General features: G+C 47.3%; 1 protein-coding gene across 10 annotated transcripts in view; it reads right to left on the reverse strand.

The window, feature by feature from the left end:
- Positions 1 to 19,568, reverse strand: part of ANKS1A (ankyrin repeat and sterile alpha motif domain containing 1A) — a 114,825-nt gene that overhangs the window by 36,005 nt on the left and 59,252 nt on the right. For 5 of the 10 annotated variants that reach the window (XM_068918317.1, XM_068918314.1, XM_068918312.1 and 2 more), the window contains 2 exons: positions 8,449 to 8,499; positions 4,794 to 4,860 (listed from right to left, as the gene is read on the reverse strand). In XM_068918317.1, coding sequence (XP_068774418.1) covers positions 4,794 to 4,860; positions 8,449 to 8,499 — 118 coding nt within the window. The remainder of the gene's footprint in view (positions 1 to 4,793; positions 4,861 to 8,448; positions 8,500 to 19,568) is intronic. The other 5 variants (XM_068918319.1, XM_068918318.1, XM_068918316.1 and 2 more) reach the window with 2 other exon arrangements.

Consider the following 19,568-nt stretch of genomic DNA (forward strand, 5'->3'; position numbering starts at 1 on the left):
AAAGTTAAAAGCTGCTAAAACAAAAACATAAAAGCGCATCCACCCCAAGACGCTTTTTCCTCCTTACAGCAAGAGGCTGCAAAGCAATTCCCACCTTCTGGCTAGCCACTTTCCTAGGACAGGAAAGAGCTGGGAGAAACACTGCAACTTCAGCTGCGCACGTATAGCTGCTGCGCACAAGCGGGACCCCGAACCGAGGATAACGCAGCCCAGCCTGCAGGAAAAGACGCTGCCCGCAGCCAGCGCGGCTCGTGGGTCTGCCTGCTTCCCGGAGACGAGTGTCCATTTTGCTGACAACTCCCTGCACAACAGCAGCTTTTGCTGGAGCGAAAGCTCCTCCTCTCCCCTCCATGTCAGGCCTTCACTAATGATATCGATCACTCACGTGCGCTGCCACGGCCGCGGCCCGTCGCGGGGAGGGGAGGCCTTGTCACGCTCAACGGTTGCCGTTGCATTAGAGCGAAACCTGTGTCCTGTTTCACATCGCACTGTGCAGCCATCCGACCCTAGAAAACATGAGCCCTGCTCACAGGTAGCACCTAGAGCAGGCACATGGTAAAATTCCCCCGGGGAATGCATGGTGGAGTCCTCCGCCAAAGCAAAACCCCAAGCGACAGACGGACACGAGATAAGGTTTATTATGGCAAGCGTGCGCTATGTGTGCGGATACTTATTAACATCCCACTGAGAGGAGATGCTGCCCACTTAAAGCAGTTTACGTACAGCAGTTTGGAGGTGAAAAATTTAAGAAGAGAGACTTCCTTGCAATGGCAGCTCTCCCACCACGCTGCTGCAGAGACGGACAGAAGCTCTCCAGAGCTCTGCTTTTGTCTCTTCACTGCTCCTGAGGAGAGGCGGGGAAGGGAATTCGTGCTAAAGCACAAGGCAAAGCACCTCTGCCACAAGCAGCCTTGCTTAGTAGATGTCATCTGCCGACGCACGCGGTTAGGAAAAGCCTAGCGCCACCCAAATTTAGGAGCATGGCAAAAACCAACGCAGTCGAGAGCTGCCATGACAGCCGCGCTGACCGGCAGCTGGCATCAGCCCAGGCTCTGCTCCCAGCACAGCCGCTGCTCTCGCAGAAACGACACGGGAGAAGACTGAAATCTCTGCCCAGAGAAGTTCAAGAGGCACCAGGACAAGGCTGGGAGCTGCTCCTTGCTGTTCTGACCACGGCCTTTCACCAGCCCCGAAATACGGCAGAGGACAGGACAGCCGCAGCTGAACCGGTCTCACCAGCAGAAAGCATTTCCTACAACTGCATCAAGAGAGATTTAGTTTTCCCAAAATCCTTGAGCAGTACACGGTATTTAGGCACTTTCAGTCCCCAGAGGGCAAAGTTCATTGGCATCCGTTTAATCAAGTCCTGAACGCTGTGTTTCACTACAAACAGCCCCATTTCAGAAGGCACCATTACAGCCCTGCAATTATCTCCTCCCTTGAAGGCGGCAGCCTCCGTCGCCTATGGGAGACGACGTGCCCAAAGCCCGACAGCTCGGTCCACGGCCGCACAGCAGACACGTTGGTTAACAAACTGCTGGTTTCCAGAGCGAAACCGCACCTTGGAAACAGAAGAATTACAACAAACCTCCTGAGCAGCTCAGGAATACAGAAGCATTGAGACAGCAGGCTGGGAAAGGGGTAGGTGCTTTCCCCAGTCTGCCAACAGTACGGAAAAATCTCTAGGGGCGTCTGCACAGATATCAAAGCCTCCTTCCTCTCTTAGCTTCACCTGCCCTTCACGTGCACTTTCCTCAAAGGAAGGAGAGAAAAGTATAGATTAGGAGCGTGCAGGGGCAGTGAACTACCAAGCCTTGGAAACTTCCTGCAAAAGCTGGTAAACTGCAAAACAGACCAATCCAAGACATGCAAGGGGGCCGTAATATTGAGCACGGAAGGAAGATTTTTAACTAAGACTTAGTTCTGACGCTGCTTTTCTAGCCTGGGTCCTGAATACAAACTCAGCGCAGAGCTGTTCCCCATGCCCCAGCCTCCTGTACTTGGAACATTTATGAAAGCGAACTCAGCGTCCTCTCCTGTTGCTCCAACGCTGCATTGCGGAGATAAGAGTTATAATGGCTGCAAACATGGCCGGTGGAGGCTCTTGATACTCGCACTGTTTGAGGAAAATCAACGCGCCAAATGACAGAGTCCTTCACGTTTTTATGGATATTAGAAAAGGTGAAGACAAAACACATCACTAAATCGTCACACACTATTTATAAGAGGTAAAATTAATAAAACTGCAAACTTCAAGGCCACAGAAGCACGCAGATGAAATACTTTTCATTTAAAAAAGGAAACCACAATGAGTTTTGTCTGATTTGGAGCTACAAGGGGGCACCTGAAGTTTTATCAGGCGAATGAGTAGGAAAAGAGATATAAAAATATTCTGGCAAATACACTTCAGAGGTTGCAGAAAAACAGTAGCTTTGCTAGAAAAATCTCTGCAACGCTCCAGCTACTCTGGACTATCCACGTCAGAGGCTGGGTGGCAGAAGCAGCTCTGTGTGCCCTGGACTTCCCTCCAGGGCACCCAAGCCTTTCACAGTAAAACCCAGCCCTCCAAAAGCTCCAACTGAGACTCAAACCACACAAATACACACAGTTTTTAAAAAAAAAAAAAAAAAAAAAAAGTTGGCCTCAGTGATGGGGCTGCAAGGCACACAAAGCAGAGGTCAGGGGAATCTGGCCAGAGCTGCACACTGACTCCAGAGCCCAGGTTAACATTAATTACAAGGCCACTTTTCCTTACCTCTGCGCTGACTTAAAACCATAAGACATTCAAGAGGCTGCGACCAGGTGATTTTTTGTCATTTCCTAATCTGACACAGAAAAAAAACGTGCCCATGGAACTGCTTACATGAGAGGCCTTATAATGATTAATTTTAGCCCGTCCCTGAAGCAGGGTTCATCTGCTAGGCTGGAGCATCAGTGCCATCTATGACCTTCCAAGAGACACGGGAATAGCCTCTGGAGAGCCTGAACAGGACCTGACGCCCAGCACAGCCTTTGCTCAAGGGCTCCTGCTCCCCGGGAAACATTCCTTAATCAGTGAAATGCAAAGGAGCCTACAAGTACTTCAAGACAGCGAGTGCTGAAATCACCCGCATGCTGAAGCAGACCACACTACCGAAAAGGTCAGGCCACTTGCACCATAGGTGGCCAGGGACTTTATTTCCAAACATGCTCAGCAGTGAACGCGCTGGAATGGTGGCTGGGGAATTCCAGCGGAGATAACAGGGGCGATCTGAAGATTAAACGCATCTTTCCCTTTTGTTGGGCTTGAGGAGTGAGGAAACTTCCCGAAGGAACGAGAAAGGGAAAAATACCCCTCCACCTAGGTGGTGGTTAGGGACATTGAAACCAACCCATACAACAGATCTGAGACGCACTTAAATAGAGAAAATGTTATTGCATATATGGAAAAATCCTGACTGCAGTGACTCTGATGTACAACCACTCTGAACACAAAATTCCTACCCCATCCTCCCAGAACCAAAAGGATTCTGTGAACCTTAAAGAAAACGAGGTAGAACTAATTTTATAAAATAAGGCACAAAATGCTAGAGGAGGGTTATAAAAACGTTCTTGTCTCTAAAGAGCAGAGATTCACATTTAGGTAACTAAATTGTCAGAGAAAAGAGCATCTTGCTACCGCATTATGTACTTGAAACAAAAACAAGACTGTTGGGGGGACCGTGAGACCTGCCAGAAGACAAATATACAGTAGCCTCGTTTCAGACCGACTGCTTAAAGAAAATTTTGTTGTTATCCACCATCCACCGCAGAAGAATGGAAACTTGAGAGCAGCGTGTTTTGAAAGGCAGGATGGAACAGTGAGCATTTGGTTCAACTTTCTCAGGGCCTATGTTGAGAATAACAGTAATTGTAGGAGCTAGGAGATCAGTAGAGCTTTCTATCCCTAGAATACTGGCTGGAGTCTTTAAAACATCTTTCAGCTGCAAATTAATTTTGTTCTTGAGCATGGAAAACCTGATCCTCCTCCTACACAATGAGTAAACTACTTGTGAAGTTTTAAGTATCAGAACACACTGGTTATTGGGCTGTGGGAGAGGGGGCAACGAGCCAGCCATTCAAGAGCTGATTTTACTCCTTCAAACTTGTGGAAGGACACAAGCAGCATCCCAGGCCACTCACACAAGCCACCAATTCTCCTCTCCGCATGGAAGGATCCATCACGAGACCTTACCCACCTTGAGGGAAAGGCTGTAAGGAGTCGCTTAAGGTATCAGAAGCCACCAATAAAAACTCCACAACTCCCAGAAATAAGCATTTTCTAAAGTTATTTGAAGATGAAAAATTGCCTCTAAATTATTCATATCCTGAACAGTAATGCTAAGTCCCCAAATTTAAAGACGCAGCCAGTTTCAAGAAGCAGCAAGACCCCTCACGCACCCACACTGCAGTCACTGGGTTAGTATTAATGAACACAAGAGCAACCAGGGTCTCCCACCATGGCCATCAGGCTGGGGATCCCAGCTGTAATGCTCTTTCGCCCAGCTCCAGCAAATTCCCCCTGAAAGCCTGTTGGGTGGGAAGGACAATTAAATAAAATTAAATGAATCTGTGTATGGGAGCATTGAATTAAGACTGCTGGCAGTTGTCTTTAACATCACGCTGGGAAGCTGCAACGCGTTCCTTCTACGCCTGCTCCATCCTTTCCCTTCTGGGAGCCTAAGCACGTTAGAAAAGCTCTGCACGCAGGAGGCAGCACCTTGTTGTGCTCCACACAGAAACACAGAGACACACAAGCAAGCTGGGTACGCTACCTGAGATCCTCTGCTGTTCCTGAGAAAAGTCAATACCTTCGCCGATGGAACTCATGATTTTCTCAATCTGAAAGTAAAAAAAAAAAAAAAAAGCACATGCAGTGTTATTCATAACGTGTTAGAGGCAGCCCTGGGATTTCACCTGCCATGCGGCTACTGAGGAGACCCAGGCAAGGATGTTAAGATACTCCTGGCCCAGAAAGGGTGCCCTTAACATCTTGCCTGGAAAAGTCATCTTAAAGACAGATGGCTCAGAAGGGTTGCAGAGAGGCTGGGACTCTGCAGAGCCTTCCCCTCCACAACTTCCCAGAGCCTGAAAATAAACGGCTCTGAGAAACCCACCACCCAGAGCACAAAATTAAGGGGAAGAAAAGGAACCCCAAACTCCTTAGCTCACCCTGCACAGACATGCAGCCCCTCCTTCACCAGCAGCAAAGCCCGAGAAATGCAGGTCTCCAACTCTTTCATGGCATGCACAAGGTAAGCTTGGCTTCAGCTCAGTCCGCGTGGCTTGTTTGTTTGTTTTTTAAAATCACATTCCCCAATCCTATACAGGGAACTTCTGCTCCTTACCACTTCCACTGAGCACAAAGATGCTTAGAAAGAGTTTGACAGCAGACAAAGTTTGCAAAAGCAGCAACATCATGGGGGCAAATGCCTTAACTACCCAGGAGAGGGAGCTAAAGACAATTTCATCCCCAAAATGAAAGAATAAAGCGGTTCAAAGCTAACAGCTCAAGGCAAACCTCGTGCAGTTAGGAAAAAGGTAAAAACTCTTGCCCACATGGTGTCTTAAGTCCACTTAAGAGTTGGATATAAGTGATTGTATTTGCCACTAAATTTTTTTTAAATTATGAGTTGCAGTTTTCATGCAACCCAAGAGAAGTTCTACGCTAGATTGTCTTAAATGGCAATAGAAACTTTTCAAAAACAATCCTTGAGTAGAATTTGTAAATAGTGACCATCTAACACAATGCTGCAGAGCGAAAACTGATAGCAACAACTACTAGGTTCATTTTGTTAAGTTGAAAGAGCTGATAAATTGCAGTTCAGAATTGTCAGTAATCGAAAGCATTAATCGTAGAGCCTACAATTTTTTCAAAGAGCAATGAGACACTTAAGGGGCTCAGGTCTGGTTGCTTACCCCAGTCTTCAATCTATAAACAGAGGAGAAAACGAAAAAAGCCCCCTGCGAGATTCCTGAATAGAAGTTGCTCAAGAAAACATCCCTGAGAGGCACTTCAGGGCAGCTGCTGCCAAAGGCAAAGCCAATGCACACTGGCAATGGGAGAGGAGGGAAAAAAGAAAAAAAAAAAAAAGGAAAAAAATTTTGCATAACTTTTTTCTGTTTGGTCTCTTACCAATAAGTTTGGGGAAGGAGTCCAAGTTTTCCCAGACCTCGTCCCCAGCCAGCCACCTCCCCACTGCCCAGCCAGTGAGTGGGACATCGGGAAATGCCACCACCAGCCCAAGCTCAGCTGCTGGCCCAAATCAACAGGCGCTCGAAGCTGAGCTCGGTTAGGGGATCTTCGGGGGGGGTGGAAATCGGTCCTAAAAGGCTCCTGGTAAGTCAGGTCTCCACTGAAGCCCTTCCCATCGCAGGGGCGGGCAGCACACTCATAGGGAGAAGGCACTCAAGCAGCCTACGGACAAGGCCTTAAAGGATGGGGATTCTCTGCTTCTAAAAAAACATGAGGACAAGTATTTCTACTGTACTTGAAATACAGCTAACGCTGCTCTGCTGGGAGATTTGAGGATCAGCCATTAATTAAAAAAAAATGCTGTATTCAAACATTTTGGGGGGGGGGGGGGGAGGAGAAGTATGTTCTAAAAGGAGGTTTCAGTTAAAAGAAGGGTTTTGAAGAGTCCGGATACACAAGTCCTGCCATCAGCGTGCTGTCCTGCAACACTTAGGGCAAAAACGTTTATTGCTCTTCTGCCCCGAACACAACTATAACTTGAATTTTCGTTAAAGTAGCTGGGAGCTCCCCGACGCTGATGCCGGGCTCTGCACAGGGCTGCTGCAGGGTTGTAGAGGTCTGCGACAGAGCCAGACTGGGGGGAAAAAAATACAGACACGAGGGTTAACACAGTCACTAGCAAAGTAGCAGGATTAGTGAGCACATCCCTTATCTCATAGGAGGATAAAAACGAGAAAGGAGAATGGATATAACCTGGAACAGGCAGATTTTTTATTTACAAAGGACAAGTCGTTCAGCACTCAAATCAAAAACTACAAGCTACTTGTACAAGAAAGGGACTTTGTAGTTTGCCCTCAAGTTTAAAAGGACACATTTTAAAAGGATGAGGCCGACGGGCAAAAACACGCTGATTTCAAGTGGACAAAGGCAGTCCTCAAACGACCAGCGTGAGATCCAACGCAGACAGGGTGGCTGGTTTTGCAGCTGCTCAGATCACTAGCCTTTTCTTCAGACAAAAATTGCAGGGCTAGTCATCACGTCACCCGCTCTGGCTACTTAGGCTCACTGTGGCTGAACGAGGAAGCCCCAGAAACATACCTTTGAGAACTGTAAGGAAATATATATATATTTTTTTTTCCCTAGCTAACCTAAGGCTCTCATGGAAATCAGCAACTCTGCAGTATTGACAACAGAAGTGCAGAGTCAGCTAAACAGGAACTGGTTAAGAGGAGGAGAAAAAAAAAAACCAACAAATTAAAGCCTGCTCTGCAACACTGAGTTTTCCTCCCATCAGAAACATGCCTTGGAGCCGTTCCCCTCGCTCCCAGACATTTGCCAGTCACCTTCGCTCCATGCCCTGGTGCCCTGCCCTCGAGGTCGGTTTTAAAGGAGCCTCCCAGTTGGCAGGAGTCATGCTGGAGCCCGAGTGATGCAGCGGCTTCTGCTCAAGCCTGCAGACAACGTCAAACAGCTGAGAAGCACCAACTGCTTCAGGCTTCTCAGCGCAGGTTGTCGACCGAAACCCAAAGGTGACACGAGCCTCACGATGCACGTTTTTGCCAGCCACCGTCTCAGCGAGAACCACCTGCTTTTGCCTCTCCGAAGCAGCCAACGCTCCCCAGCAAAGCCTGGAAAATCCACGACGCCCTTATGTATCACTACTACATAAAGACCGTGCAGTGCTGGAGGGAAACAGGCGGATGGCACAAAATAAACCTCATCTCCAAATAGAACCAAGGGCTTGGGCGCCGACTGCATTATTCACTTGCGTAGGCAAGAGCCAAACCTGAGCGGCGGCAGCATTTCTGGGATCCTGCTGCAGAGCCCGGAGGGCTTGCTGCCCAATTTGGGTCTTAAGGTCAATGCGGGTCACGTTCCAGGAGTTGGAGGCCATTAAGTTTAGAACATTTACATCAATTAATCTCATTACAAGATACAGTCTAAGCTGGAGCCGCTCTGGTACCTAGTGGTCAGGATCGTTATCTGAAGGATGTTTACTTCAGCCCATCTGGAAGCCTGTGAAGTCCTTGTGTCTCACGTGATCATTTGGAGCAAGAATCACTTGGGTCTAGCCAAGCGTTTCCTATTACCAGCCACCAAGCGGGGGGGGGGGGGAGGGGGGCGGAGAGGCAGGGCAGAGAGGAGGAGGAGGAGAAGCGCGTTTGCTTAAGCGACCCCGGCTCCCTCGGACCGCTTCCCAGCGACAGAGGCAACGCGCTTCGCGGATCTCTTACGCTGTGCAAGGGCTGAGCTCTGAAGACGGGAAGCGACTGCTGCCGGCGCTGCTGGGAGAGGCAAAGGTCACAAGAGCATGTTTTCGAGGCAGGTCCAACCCCGCGCCCCGGCTGCGGTCCCTCTCGGGTCAGAGGCCTGGAGGGCAGTCGGAGCACTGGCGGGGCAGAGCCAGGTAAGCTCCCCTCCGCTTCCCAGCGTCCTTACATCCGTAGCGCCAGCGCTTCTCCCTCCCCCAAGGAGGGATACCCTCGAATACCCTCTTCCCTCCCCTTAACCACATGCAGTTTTGCTCTTTCATGACACAGGGATAAGAATAAGGGAAGGCTGTAACTTGATTTTATGAAAGGGCAGCTTCTCAGCTATGTTCCTCTGCAGGATCAAGCCATGCCAACCCCAGAGAGGCTGATGCAGGATAAAATGACTCTCCCCTCCTTATCTCTCCCTCTAGATGTACATAAATTTCCTGAAACCAACTTCTCTCTAGCGGACACAGGTAACAGGTCCCCAAAAGCTGCAGACGAGGGGACAGCGTGAATCCCTAACAAAAACCAGACTGTGCCCACGCAGCAGAGCAGCCCTCCAGCTCCTGGCGCGCATCATCTTCCCCGTTAACCAAACCTACGATCCAGGCACTAAGGGCCAAGTTGCAAGCACATGCTAGATGTGCTGGTTAGCCCCAAGCATCACCTCTGAAAAGCAAATAGGGTGAATCCCCCTGCAGCAGAACACAACAGCCAAGGCTTGCAGATGCCTCCTCAGCGTTAAAACAGCCATGAACTTTTCTTCAAAAACAGGGAGTTACCAAATGGTAATGAAATAATCACACAGCACTGATTACCTTTCATGACCCATCCATTGCTAAAAACACTGGTTCAATTCAGAGACAGTCAAGGTTATACCATAGTCAAAGCTGCATCATTATCTAATGCAGAGGAAGTCCTGCTTCCCGACTCCCTTTGTACCCTTGCTCTCTAAGAAAAATATCCTCCCCGAGTCATATGCCAACTCAAATGTAGGTTTACTGTGGATCATCTTGATTTAACTGTTAAGAGATTGCAAAATTACAAATTCAGGGGGTAAGGGGGAAGGAGAGTGGAGATAAATCTAAAGAGAATGAACACTTTAAAGCATCTCTGTCCTCCACAACCAGTCCTCAACTGCACTGCAAAGCACTGAGACGGGACTGGAGGAGCAGATATCTTGAAAACAGCATATGCTACAGTTTTTAGGCTGTTCTTTCCTAGTAGTTAATTATTAAAATACAAAAATATCGTGTTTAAATATAGTGCTGCAGTTCAGACTTAGTCGTAGCCTGAACACTCAGTTCTGATTTGTTTTTTGGCTTAACCTGTCCTTTCCCACAGAAGCACCACACATCTATCTCTAAACAGGTTGTGGGGTTTTTAGGGTTTTTTCCCCTTATATCAGCAGAAATAACCCCCCCTCCCCCCAAAACCTTTTGTATCCTAAATTAATACAGCCATACCAGTCATTCATAACCTAGCAGGGTAGCCAGCTCCACCCTATCAAAGGGACTCTGGCCAATCAACCCTGAAGAGGAGCCCTAGAGGGAACAGGGACAAAGCCAGAATGCTTTGGGAGAACGAGGAGAAGGCTGCAAGAACAGAAGAGAGCCCTTCAGTGAACCTCAAAGTAAGGGCTGCAGTGGGAAGAAGTCTTAGAGGGGTTACCAAGATTGAAGTGCTCCGATTTAATTCTGCATTTGCCTAGATTTTGCTGGGAAAAAAAAATGAAAATACCCCCAAAAAGGAGCTGGGTGCGGCTAAGGAGTCATCCTAGGGCTGGGGAAGTGGTCAGCTCTTCCACACAGGCAGGCAGGCAGCCACAAAAACATAGCAACTGGCAATTTACTCCAAAACAGAGCTTTATCTTAAAACAAACTATCCAGAGCAACTGAGTCTTGATTAATGGAGAGAAAGGTATTTGTTTGTAGAAGTGCAGTAAAAGCGAAGGCAGCAGAGGACACGCTGGATGCTGAAGTTTTTTCTGCCTGCAATACAGAGGACGTTTCGACCCCAGGCTCCTGCAAAGTAATTTCCTGCTCCGGAGCATTCATGGCAGAAGCATCTAACGCCTTTCTATGCAAGCAGGATGCAAAAGCTAAGCCTGAAGTACTGCCTTGCTTCTGACACCACCCTCCAGAGCCCCTCAGGTGGTCTCGGAGATGGACAGGACCCCGCAGGGTGGGCAGGCCTGCGTCTTCCGGGGAGACAGCGGTGCCAAATACGCGGCAGCAAAAGTCTTCGGGGATCCTTCTCCCAGGAGGGCGAAGGTGGAGCCCAGCACGCCCAGCCTCGCAGAGGCGCCGCTCGCCGCCAGCCCTGATGGCCGTCCTTTCCACTTCCCTGCCCTGATGGACATGAAGTCACCGTGTCCATTTTAACAGTCTCTCCAATTTTTCCTCCACAGAGCCAAGACCAAAGTTCGGAGCCAGCAAGTCCATTGAGAGATGCAGAAGATTATTAACAAGCCCTGGGGTCTTTTATCACGGAAAGAAAAGACAGCTTCGTGCAACATGAGCTGTCTGCGTTGACTCATTTGCATGCAGGGAAAAGGAAGCTTCATTCAGAAAGCAGAGACCTGAGCAGTGCTCCACTAATGTGGCATTAACCCTGGTTCGGGGGCATCTTTTGCTATTGCAGCTTCCTCGCAGGGGCTAAGTAAAACCTAACTTAAGGCTAAAAAGCCCTTAGATTTACGATCAACATAAACACAGAGGTTTTGTGCTCAGTCTCTGCATGCAGCATCAGTAACTCCCAAGGACATATCAAGGTTGTTCTGGGAGCGGAGGAAAAAAGTGTGTGTGTGTATATATATATATATATATATGCATGCCTGCATCTGGATGGCCAGTTACTGCTGAAAGCTACAGCTCTCCTACCCAGAATGGTTTATTAGCAGAGCTTCTCCCCTCCCTCCAACCCTTGGGAGAACAAGAGGTGGCCAAAGCATCCAGCTGCTCTGGACAACGATCCGCGTCGCTGCTCCGCGACACCTCGGGCTTCACACCCCTCGCTTGCACTCGCAACCAGCGCAGAGCTCCGTATGCAGGCCCGGAGCCCCACAAAACCACTCCGTACGGAGTGGACCAGGAAGGTCAAGCAGCAGGGCAGGTTTGTGCGCGTTAACTAGGAAGGCTGGCAGCGTGCTGAAGACAAGCCAGGTGACGTCAGCCAACCTTTCCACGCAGCGCGCTCTCTTTCCAACACCTCCCGCACGCACTCACGCCCTCCTTTACAGAGGGCCCGCTTTTGAGAAGCCAAATGTCACTAACATCCAGATGTGCCTTGAAATATAAATGAGATCCCCTTTGATGCTGTTATCCTGGAAACATGGCATTTAGAGAACCCACTGGCACCAAAGAAAACTCCTGATGAAGTGTTCTCCCTTAAATCACTGTAACAGTTTTAGACTTGCTAAATCAGGTATGAACAGAATCAGGCGTAAGTCCTCTCCCACCACTATACACGGCCCCTAATGTCATGCAGCTCAAATAGGGAATTATATGCAAGGTAATACTAAGGATGATTTAGATTTGAAGATATATCCATGCATGTGCATATACACGCGCATACATCACGCAGCTACACAGCAAGGTTGCCTCTGGGAGCAAAAGCAGCAGGAAATTTCTTTTTTTTTTTTGTGTGTGAAGTGCCTTGTGGTTTAGCAGTGCAGCCAAAGGCAAGAGCAGCACCCTTACCCCTCCTTACCCCTGCAGCACAGGCAGGCTGTCAGCAGCAGCTTGCTTCATCACCAAAGAGCGCCGAGATCTTTTGGTGACAGTGAAAGAGGGATTCCTCCCTAACCCTTTCCATGCCAGTGCTTCCTGTGCTTATCTTTCCCCATGATTTCTGACACCAGATGCCATCACTCATCTCGTTCTCAGCTCTGCATACAGCAAGGAAAACCCTTAAAATCATCACTCCAGAGGCCTGGTCACAGGGAAGTTAACTCACAGCACGCCTGCACAAGTGTCGAAGAACTAGAAACATGGAGCAATAACATCGCTCAGAAAATTCTCTAATTACATAAAAAAGCACAGAAACAAATGGTGCGCTATCTGCCGTATGTATGGTATTAGTGCATTATAATGACACCCTGCAGCATAAGCATAATTAAGAATATATCAGGATTCCCATTATAAATCCTTATTACTAAGGGGTTCATAACCTATTGTACAAACCCGCCTAGGGCTAAAACCCATCAGACAAGATAGCAGCTCCAGTAGCATATTTTATTCCTGAAAGCTGCTTGCAAAGTTGGGTTTAAAAGGTTATCAGTGTTTTAAATTCCTGCAATTCCAAGCAAGTGACAAGGGTTAAGACTTCATTATTTCTAAGCTTCTACAATTGAGTGATGGGGTAGATTTCATTTAAATTAAAAAAAAAGGGGGGGGGGAAGAGAGGAACTGCTTCTACAGTTTAAAAACCCATTTGAGTACAAAACCCACAACCACCAATTACAAAGCGATCAGTCTCATTACAGCCTAATGTGCTAGCTGTAAAAAGCAGGGGAGAAAAATAAGAGTGCATCAGGTCAACGGACAACAAAGAAATAATGCAGAGGAAGCAAAGACCATCTCCGACGCTTCCGTTTTGTAGTAATGCCAGAGCAAAAAACCCCAAATACAATGAAGTTAAGATCAAACATGAGCCACGTGGTTGCGCAAAACAGGCGATCCCTACTGCACACACAGCCTACCTCTCCATACTTTGATAACACAGTTGAAAGTTTGTTTCAGGCATTTAGGAGGTGACTGTAATTGAACATGAGACTGTACCAGTCATTTCCAGCTGTTTTATGGATTTTCCAGGAAACGAGCAATATTGGGGTTGCTGGGAGAAAGAGAAAGCAGAGCTGTTTGACCAAGTTTTATGATTTGTTCTTTTGATTGCTGACCAGGGGAATCACCTCTCCGGAGATGCAGGAGAAGACCTGGAAGAGATAGGTGAGGTCAACAGAGCAAGTGATTCAAGTAGCAGTTGCACAAAGGTGCTAAATGCCAGCACCCTGTGCAGGGCTGACAGGCTGGATGCTTGTAACTAGCTTTTTAGAGCTTCTCCAAAGTAATATCCCCTCAATTTACACCACAAGCACCACAAGTCCCGTAAGTGGCAAGAACGCCTCTTAGCTGATGCTTTTCTATTTTCCACGCTTCTCGATGCGGCAGTAATTGCATTGGCTCCGCAACTCCTGCTTCTCACTTCATGTTTGAGAAACACAACATGAAAAGATTCCTCAGAGAAAACCTTCCGCAGCTGCTACACTGAAGTCCACCACCTTGAGTGTATTCACATTTACTAGCTGCATTTCTAAGCGCTTGCTACATTACTTTTCCAGCACGCAGCTCAGCAAAGCGAGGCAGGACAAGGTGCCCAGGGTCGTTCTGCAGATTCACAATAACTGAAGCTTGAAGTGACAATAGCAAAGATAACAATAGAGGGGCCAAATCCAAGAGAAAGAAATGCAACTTTTCCAAGAGCCAAGGCAAAGCAGGCTCAAAATACCACCAGGACTGGCGCAGTTGGCAAGCCTAACAGATCCTGCATGGAGACACTCGCTTGGGAGACAGCGTAGGAGGGGCTGCTCCCAACAAGTATGATGTCCTCTCCGCTGCACCCACCAGGCTGCTTCCCCAGCTAACACAAAGCGCAAGAGATCTAAGCCTTTTCCCCTAGAAATGCCCTTGGTTTATGAAGTCGTTCAGTGATATTTCCGTCCCTGAACGCGGCAGGGAGGCTGGTCAGACCCCGACGGGGTACCTCCTCAGAGCTGGATCCCAGCACCCACCAGGATCTCCGAGAGGGGTGAAGTTGCAATATTAATGTGGTGTGTTCATGGCAGAAGGACCTGGGAGGATACCTGCTGGCTCCTGTGCGCAGTCTGCAAATGCAGTCCTGGGAAATCTGGGTCTGGACCATGAATCTCATTTCTAGAGTGGCGACAGCATATAAACCGCTCTTCTAGCTTAGTTTATGATGCTTCGGCTTACATTCTCGACATCACCGCTCCACGGAGCGGAAGCCTCATATTTCATTGCTCAGTTTATTCTGCATATACAAAAGACAGCAGCCTGCACTATGAGCTCAGCATAACAAACACTGAAAGCCTGAAAGTCCAGTGCTCTTTTTATTAACCCAAAGGTAAGTCACAAAAACAAGTCAATTGTTTCAGAGATTTCAATACCTAACAGACTTTAAAGCTCACACACCTCCTCCTCCTCCTCCTCCTCCTCCAGCAGCACACGCCTTCCACACACAGTGTGTGGACTCTGTAATTTCATTAATTGTTTTTTCAACACATTCCGCTCATTAGTGATAGAGGTGCTCACATGTTCTGGCTTAATATGCTCTCCAAGAACCCTGTTTGGATCAGGGGCCTGTTGGTTCATACCACTCTCCAGTCTGTGGTTTTGTACAAATCTCAAATGTACCAACGGAAAGGAATGTATATTATAAATCTGTATTTTCAGCACCAGTGTGACCTCACTAAATATCAATGGTATTTTGCGAACGGTACCCAGCACAGACTGGGTCCCAATCCAGCAATATTCAACACTAAAATGACAAGAAAGATGACCAAACGAGACTGCATCTGCTCAACACACTGCAATGGTTGAACACTGGTTATTTTGAACTCGCAATAAAAAAGAGGGAGGGAAAAAAATATCTTCAGAACAAAGCAATTTACAGTTTCTACCTGCATTTTGATACTCTCACATCTAAAAACACTGAAAACAGTTAAAGCTGAAAACAGTTTATGAAGTTCTCTGAGCAAAGGCTGTCTCCAGCCTGCAACACGGCACAGCTATGTCTGCTTTGGAGTCTTTGGATACAGCTACAAAACCACTATTTTTATGTAGATATCTATATAGATATATGTATTCTTTTTAATTTCTGAAGTGTTTGAAGATGCCAAGAGAGAAGAGAACATAATGAAAGACCAAATTTAGTAAAGACATCGAAGCTGGACATTTCTTTCTTGAAAAAGTCCTGAAAACACTAGTGATCACAAGATGGTTACATAACTAAAATGACTATCAGAGCCCGAATAACTAGCATCAATGAAGTGAAAGCAATATTGCATTAATATACTGTTAAAAAAGTTTAAAGAAATGCATAGCAATAGTGGACTGAAATTGTTACGTTATTATAGTGCACAGCATGCACGCACACTAATTTAGATACACATTCAGCCTGTAATGGGTGACCTGTAATTAAGAGGAGAAAGAAGTCATTGTGCGTTTAGATCTGTATTTGGGGCATGATTGCGAATCCTTCTGAATGCATGGATGGAAGAGTTCTTCCATGTATATGGTAGCTGATAAGCTGCAATGTCCCATTGTATTTTTAAAATCTGCCTTAGGGGAGGTACCCCAGATGCCTGTCTAGTTCCAGATGAACCGATACAATCCAAAGAACTGGCAAATAAAGGTTCCTGTTATGTCTAAACCTTGCTGTTAAAACACAAGAATAAGACGAGAACTCCAATTGTTTTTACCGACACAAGAAGTCATCTTCGTTTGGCTTGGACTGCTTACTTCATTATCAGTATACAATTAATAAACCAGCCGTTTGCAATAGATATGTGGCAAACCTGCATTATGGAAGCGAAACACGGAAAAAACTCCACACCAAAAGAAAAGTTAATCAGGCTGGAGGAAATCTTGCTATTGGAGGCAAAGGGAAAAGGAAAAGATTCGACACTGAGAATGATGTAAGAATTCCTGACCTTAGTACAGGGAAACCAAAAGGAAATCTTGTGATCTGGAGATAATAGAGTAATCAGCCCAATAATTAAGTGAATTAAGATCCTGAAGGACACACTTGGTTAAAATAGCAGAAACCAGAATAAAGATACTGGCACATTTACTTTTTTCTTTAAGCAAAAAACTGGAACTCTTTTCAACATTTCAAACAGACAAAGGGAAAATTGGAATTAATCCTTCAAAATTAAGTCCAGTTCAAAGCAAGCAACAGAAGCTGAAAAGCACGGCTGGATGCACAATCCGAAAACAGGGCAAACAGAGCGTTTGAGCACAAATTTATTTTTTTGGTTCCGATATTTAAGTTTTTAGGTGGCCTGGGCTGCTGGCAAGGAAGAAGGGAGTCCGGCAACCTGCAAGAAAAGGAGGTTTACTGACACCAAAAGAGTGGCAACCAGGAGCGCGCAGGACAGCACGCCAGCGCAGACACCCCAGTCCGAGCCAGGGATGTGACGTGAAGCTTTTCTCTCCAGGTGGTATTAACATGGAGAGGCTGAACACATCATGCTCTCAACTCAATTTTTCACTTAGAACACTAGTATTTTAATCTACAGCTTGGGCCATCAGGGAGCGGCTACCCGGCAGGTAAGCCGCAGGAGCTTGTCAGAACAAAAAACACCGAACTTTACAAGATGCAATTTCACTAAGCACAAAAATAGCAGTTCTCTCCCTGAATAGCAAGGGAAATATTTGCATTTTCTTTCGACAGCAGCTTGCTGCTCAGAATTTCAACTTCTGGGTGTTGCTTTCTGGAAGCGGCAGCTTTTGCAGCAAGAGCTTTCATGGAAGTTTCACATTTCAAGGCAAATGTTCTTAATCCTCAGCTGTAAGAGTGTAATTAAGGCACTAATTCCAGGAGGTACTTAAGCACCCGAGCAGTCCTGACAAGGTTAATGGAGCTCAAGTATTTAAAGCTACCCCACTAGACACAACAACCTCTAACACCTTGGTCTCCAGGTCTTCAAAAATCTTTGAGGGTGGACACTACAGATGTGCAGTTTTCTCCTCGCATTGATCCTCATGTGACATTAAGACCCCAAAATGGATCAACAGCCTGTGCAATAACACATCCCTAGATACTGCAAATGGGAAAGGTCTCCTTCTGAGTCGGTGGTGAAAGAGCAGTGTTACAGTTGTTCTTTTTTTATAGAAGAGGCAGGATGATGGCTGTCCAGTGCCATAATTAGATACAAAATATTCATTAACTCATCAGTTAATTTACTCGGGGGGGGGGAAATCAAAGTGATAGCTCGTGTATTTCCTTTTTCTAAAGAAAACTAAAATAAAAAGCATGTTTTATTCAGTTCTCAGTTCCTTCTGAAGGAGGTTTAATCTCTTTCTAAAAGAGCTGACGACAGAACACAAAGCAGCCACCTCACTTTGCCATGCTGATGCAGGAACCTCTTAGCACAGAGTTCATTACAAATTCAGCGTTGGAGCCACTTACTGGAGAGCAGAGAGCTGAACCTGGAGGATTAAGCAATGTCAGGAGCTGGGTCTGAGGCTCATTCTCAGTAGCACGGCTCTTTCTTTGCCCCGAACACTTAACAGATCATTTTTCTCACTGACACCTACGACCCAGAAGAGCAGCTAACGCAAACGTCACCATGCTGCGCCTCGACACTAGACGTTTCTGCTCAAAGCTTGGAAGCGGATAAGGGCTAGTGACATCAAACTCACAGATGCACCTCCTGGACCACGCGGATATCACGAACATAACCGCGCCATGACCGTCCACACCATCACAAGCCGATTAGGCTCAGCATGGGATAACTCAATATTCCCAATCAGCCAAGCCTGCACTTTGTCAAGGCTTTGGATTCCTTCACGTAAAGAAACGGCCCTCCCACCAAGAGCTTTTAAGGCACCCAGCCTCCCCATTAAAAATGAGTCTTACAAAAAAAGAAAGAAAGAAGAAAAATATATATATTTCTAGGCATACAGGAACTTGGCTTGCAGCATTCCAGATGTTAAGTGATGCTGACCTCAAACCCATTTGAGACAAAGTTTGACGCAAACCTGTAAGATTTCCACGACTTTGACTATTTTCTGTTTGTCCGGACAGGCTGCCACGTGCTCTGCGTCAAACTAGTAGCTGCCAGGAGGGCGGTGGAAGCCGGGTGCTTTGTATCGGGCACGAGGCGCGCACGGCAGTCCTGGCAGTGAATCGGCCTCAGCGCGGGGCAGCGGGGACCCCCACGTCCCGGCACGGGGAACCCAGCTGCGTTCCTCAGGAGGTGCTGCCGTCTTTACGCTGCGCAGGCAGAAACTCGGGGTGCAAAGTGACACAACGGAGCTCACTGCAGTAGCGCATAGGAAACCTTCCTATTACAAAAGGCACTAAATTCTTGAAGCCGAGCCAAGACGGTTCCCAACGTTTTAGTGTTGGGCTTAGGCAAAACATCTCCACTTTCTCCACTGGGAAAGTCTACAGACAAACAGATCCCATTTATCTGATGTTTGCATTTAGCAGTGTTCACATCACCACCTCACTCCTTCCTGCAAGGAGAACGGTTGCATACAATACAGCTTTCAAAGAGCTGTATTTTTATTTTATGAACTTGACAGCATCTCGGGGACGGCAAGTGTTTGTCATCATCCTATTTTTTTCCTCTTGCCACTGCAGTTTCTAGAGGAATATTTTACAGCAGCTACTCGAGACCAGCGATCCCCCTTGCAGCGCTTCCCTTGGGAGACCGCATCCCGGACTAATTACTCTCACTGTCAGGAAGTTTCTTGCCCAACAGACTCGTGGCAGTGCAGTAAGTGACCGTGATAAAGTCCTGCTTCATCTTGGTCAGTCTCTCAGCACAGACAAGTAGATTTAGTAGATGCGGGGGGGGGGCATCCTAAGCTGGGGGAAGGGGATAAGGGATCCTTCCAAAACCTAAACCTGTCCAGGAGTGAGTCAGGCAATACGGGCTTAGAATAAAGCAGAGTTGTTGCATATTCCCTTAGCTTTAGTTAAACAGTGAAGTACTCATATTATGTGTATGTTGCCTTTCATCCAAAAGGACTTGAAATAGTTAATAATCAGGAGAGAGAAATCAGCTCAGCCCCTTCTGGACCCACATGTTAACAGACAGGAGGGCTCACATCAGCCAAGAAGCATCCGGACCGGTTTTTGCAGCACAAGGTCTGCCCGCTGACAGCAGGACCGCGCTGCACGAGCTCGGACGGATGTGCCGCGAGCAGGGTCCGGAGCTGGCGCCCGGAGGAGGAGGAGGGCAGGGCAGGGCAGACGTGCGGGTTAATCCACACCGGAGGCCGGGCCGGCTGCGCGGGGCGCTCCCCCTGCACGCTCAGCCATGCAAACCCGGTTCGTTCTCCTCC

The sequence above is a fragment of the Struthio camelus genome, chromosome 24, assembly GCF_040807025.1.
Source record: "Struthio camelus isolate bStrCam1 chromosome 24, bStrCam1.hap1, whole genome shotgun sequence".
Lineage (NCBI taxonomy): Eukaryota > Metazoa > Chordata > Aves > Struthioniformes > Struthionidae > Struthio > Struthio camelus.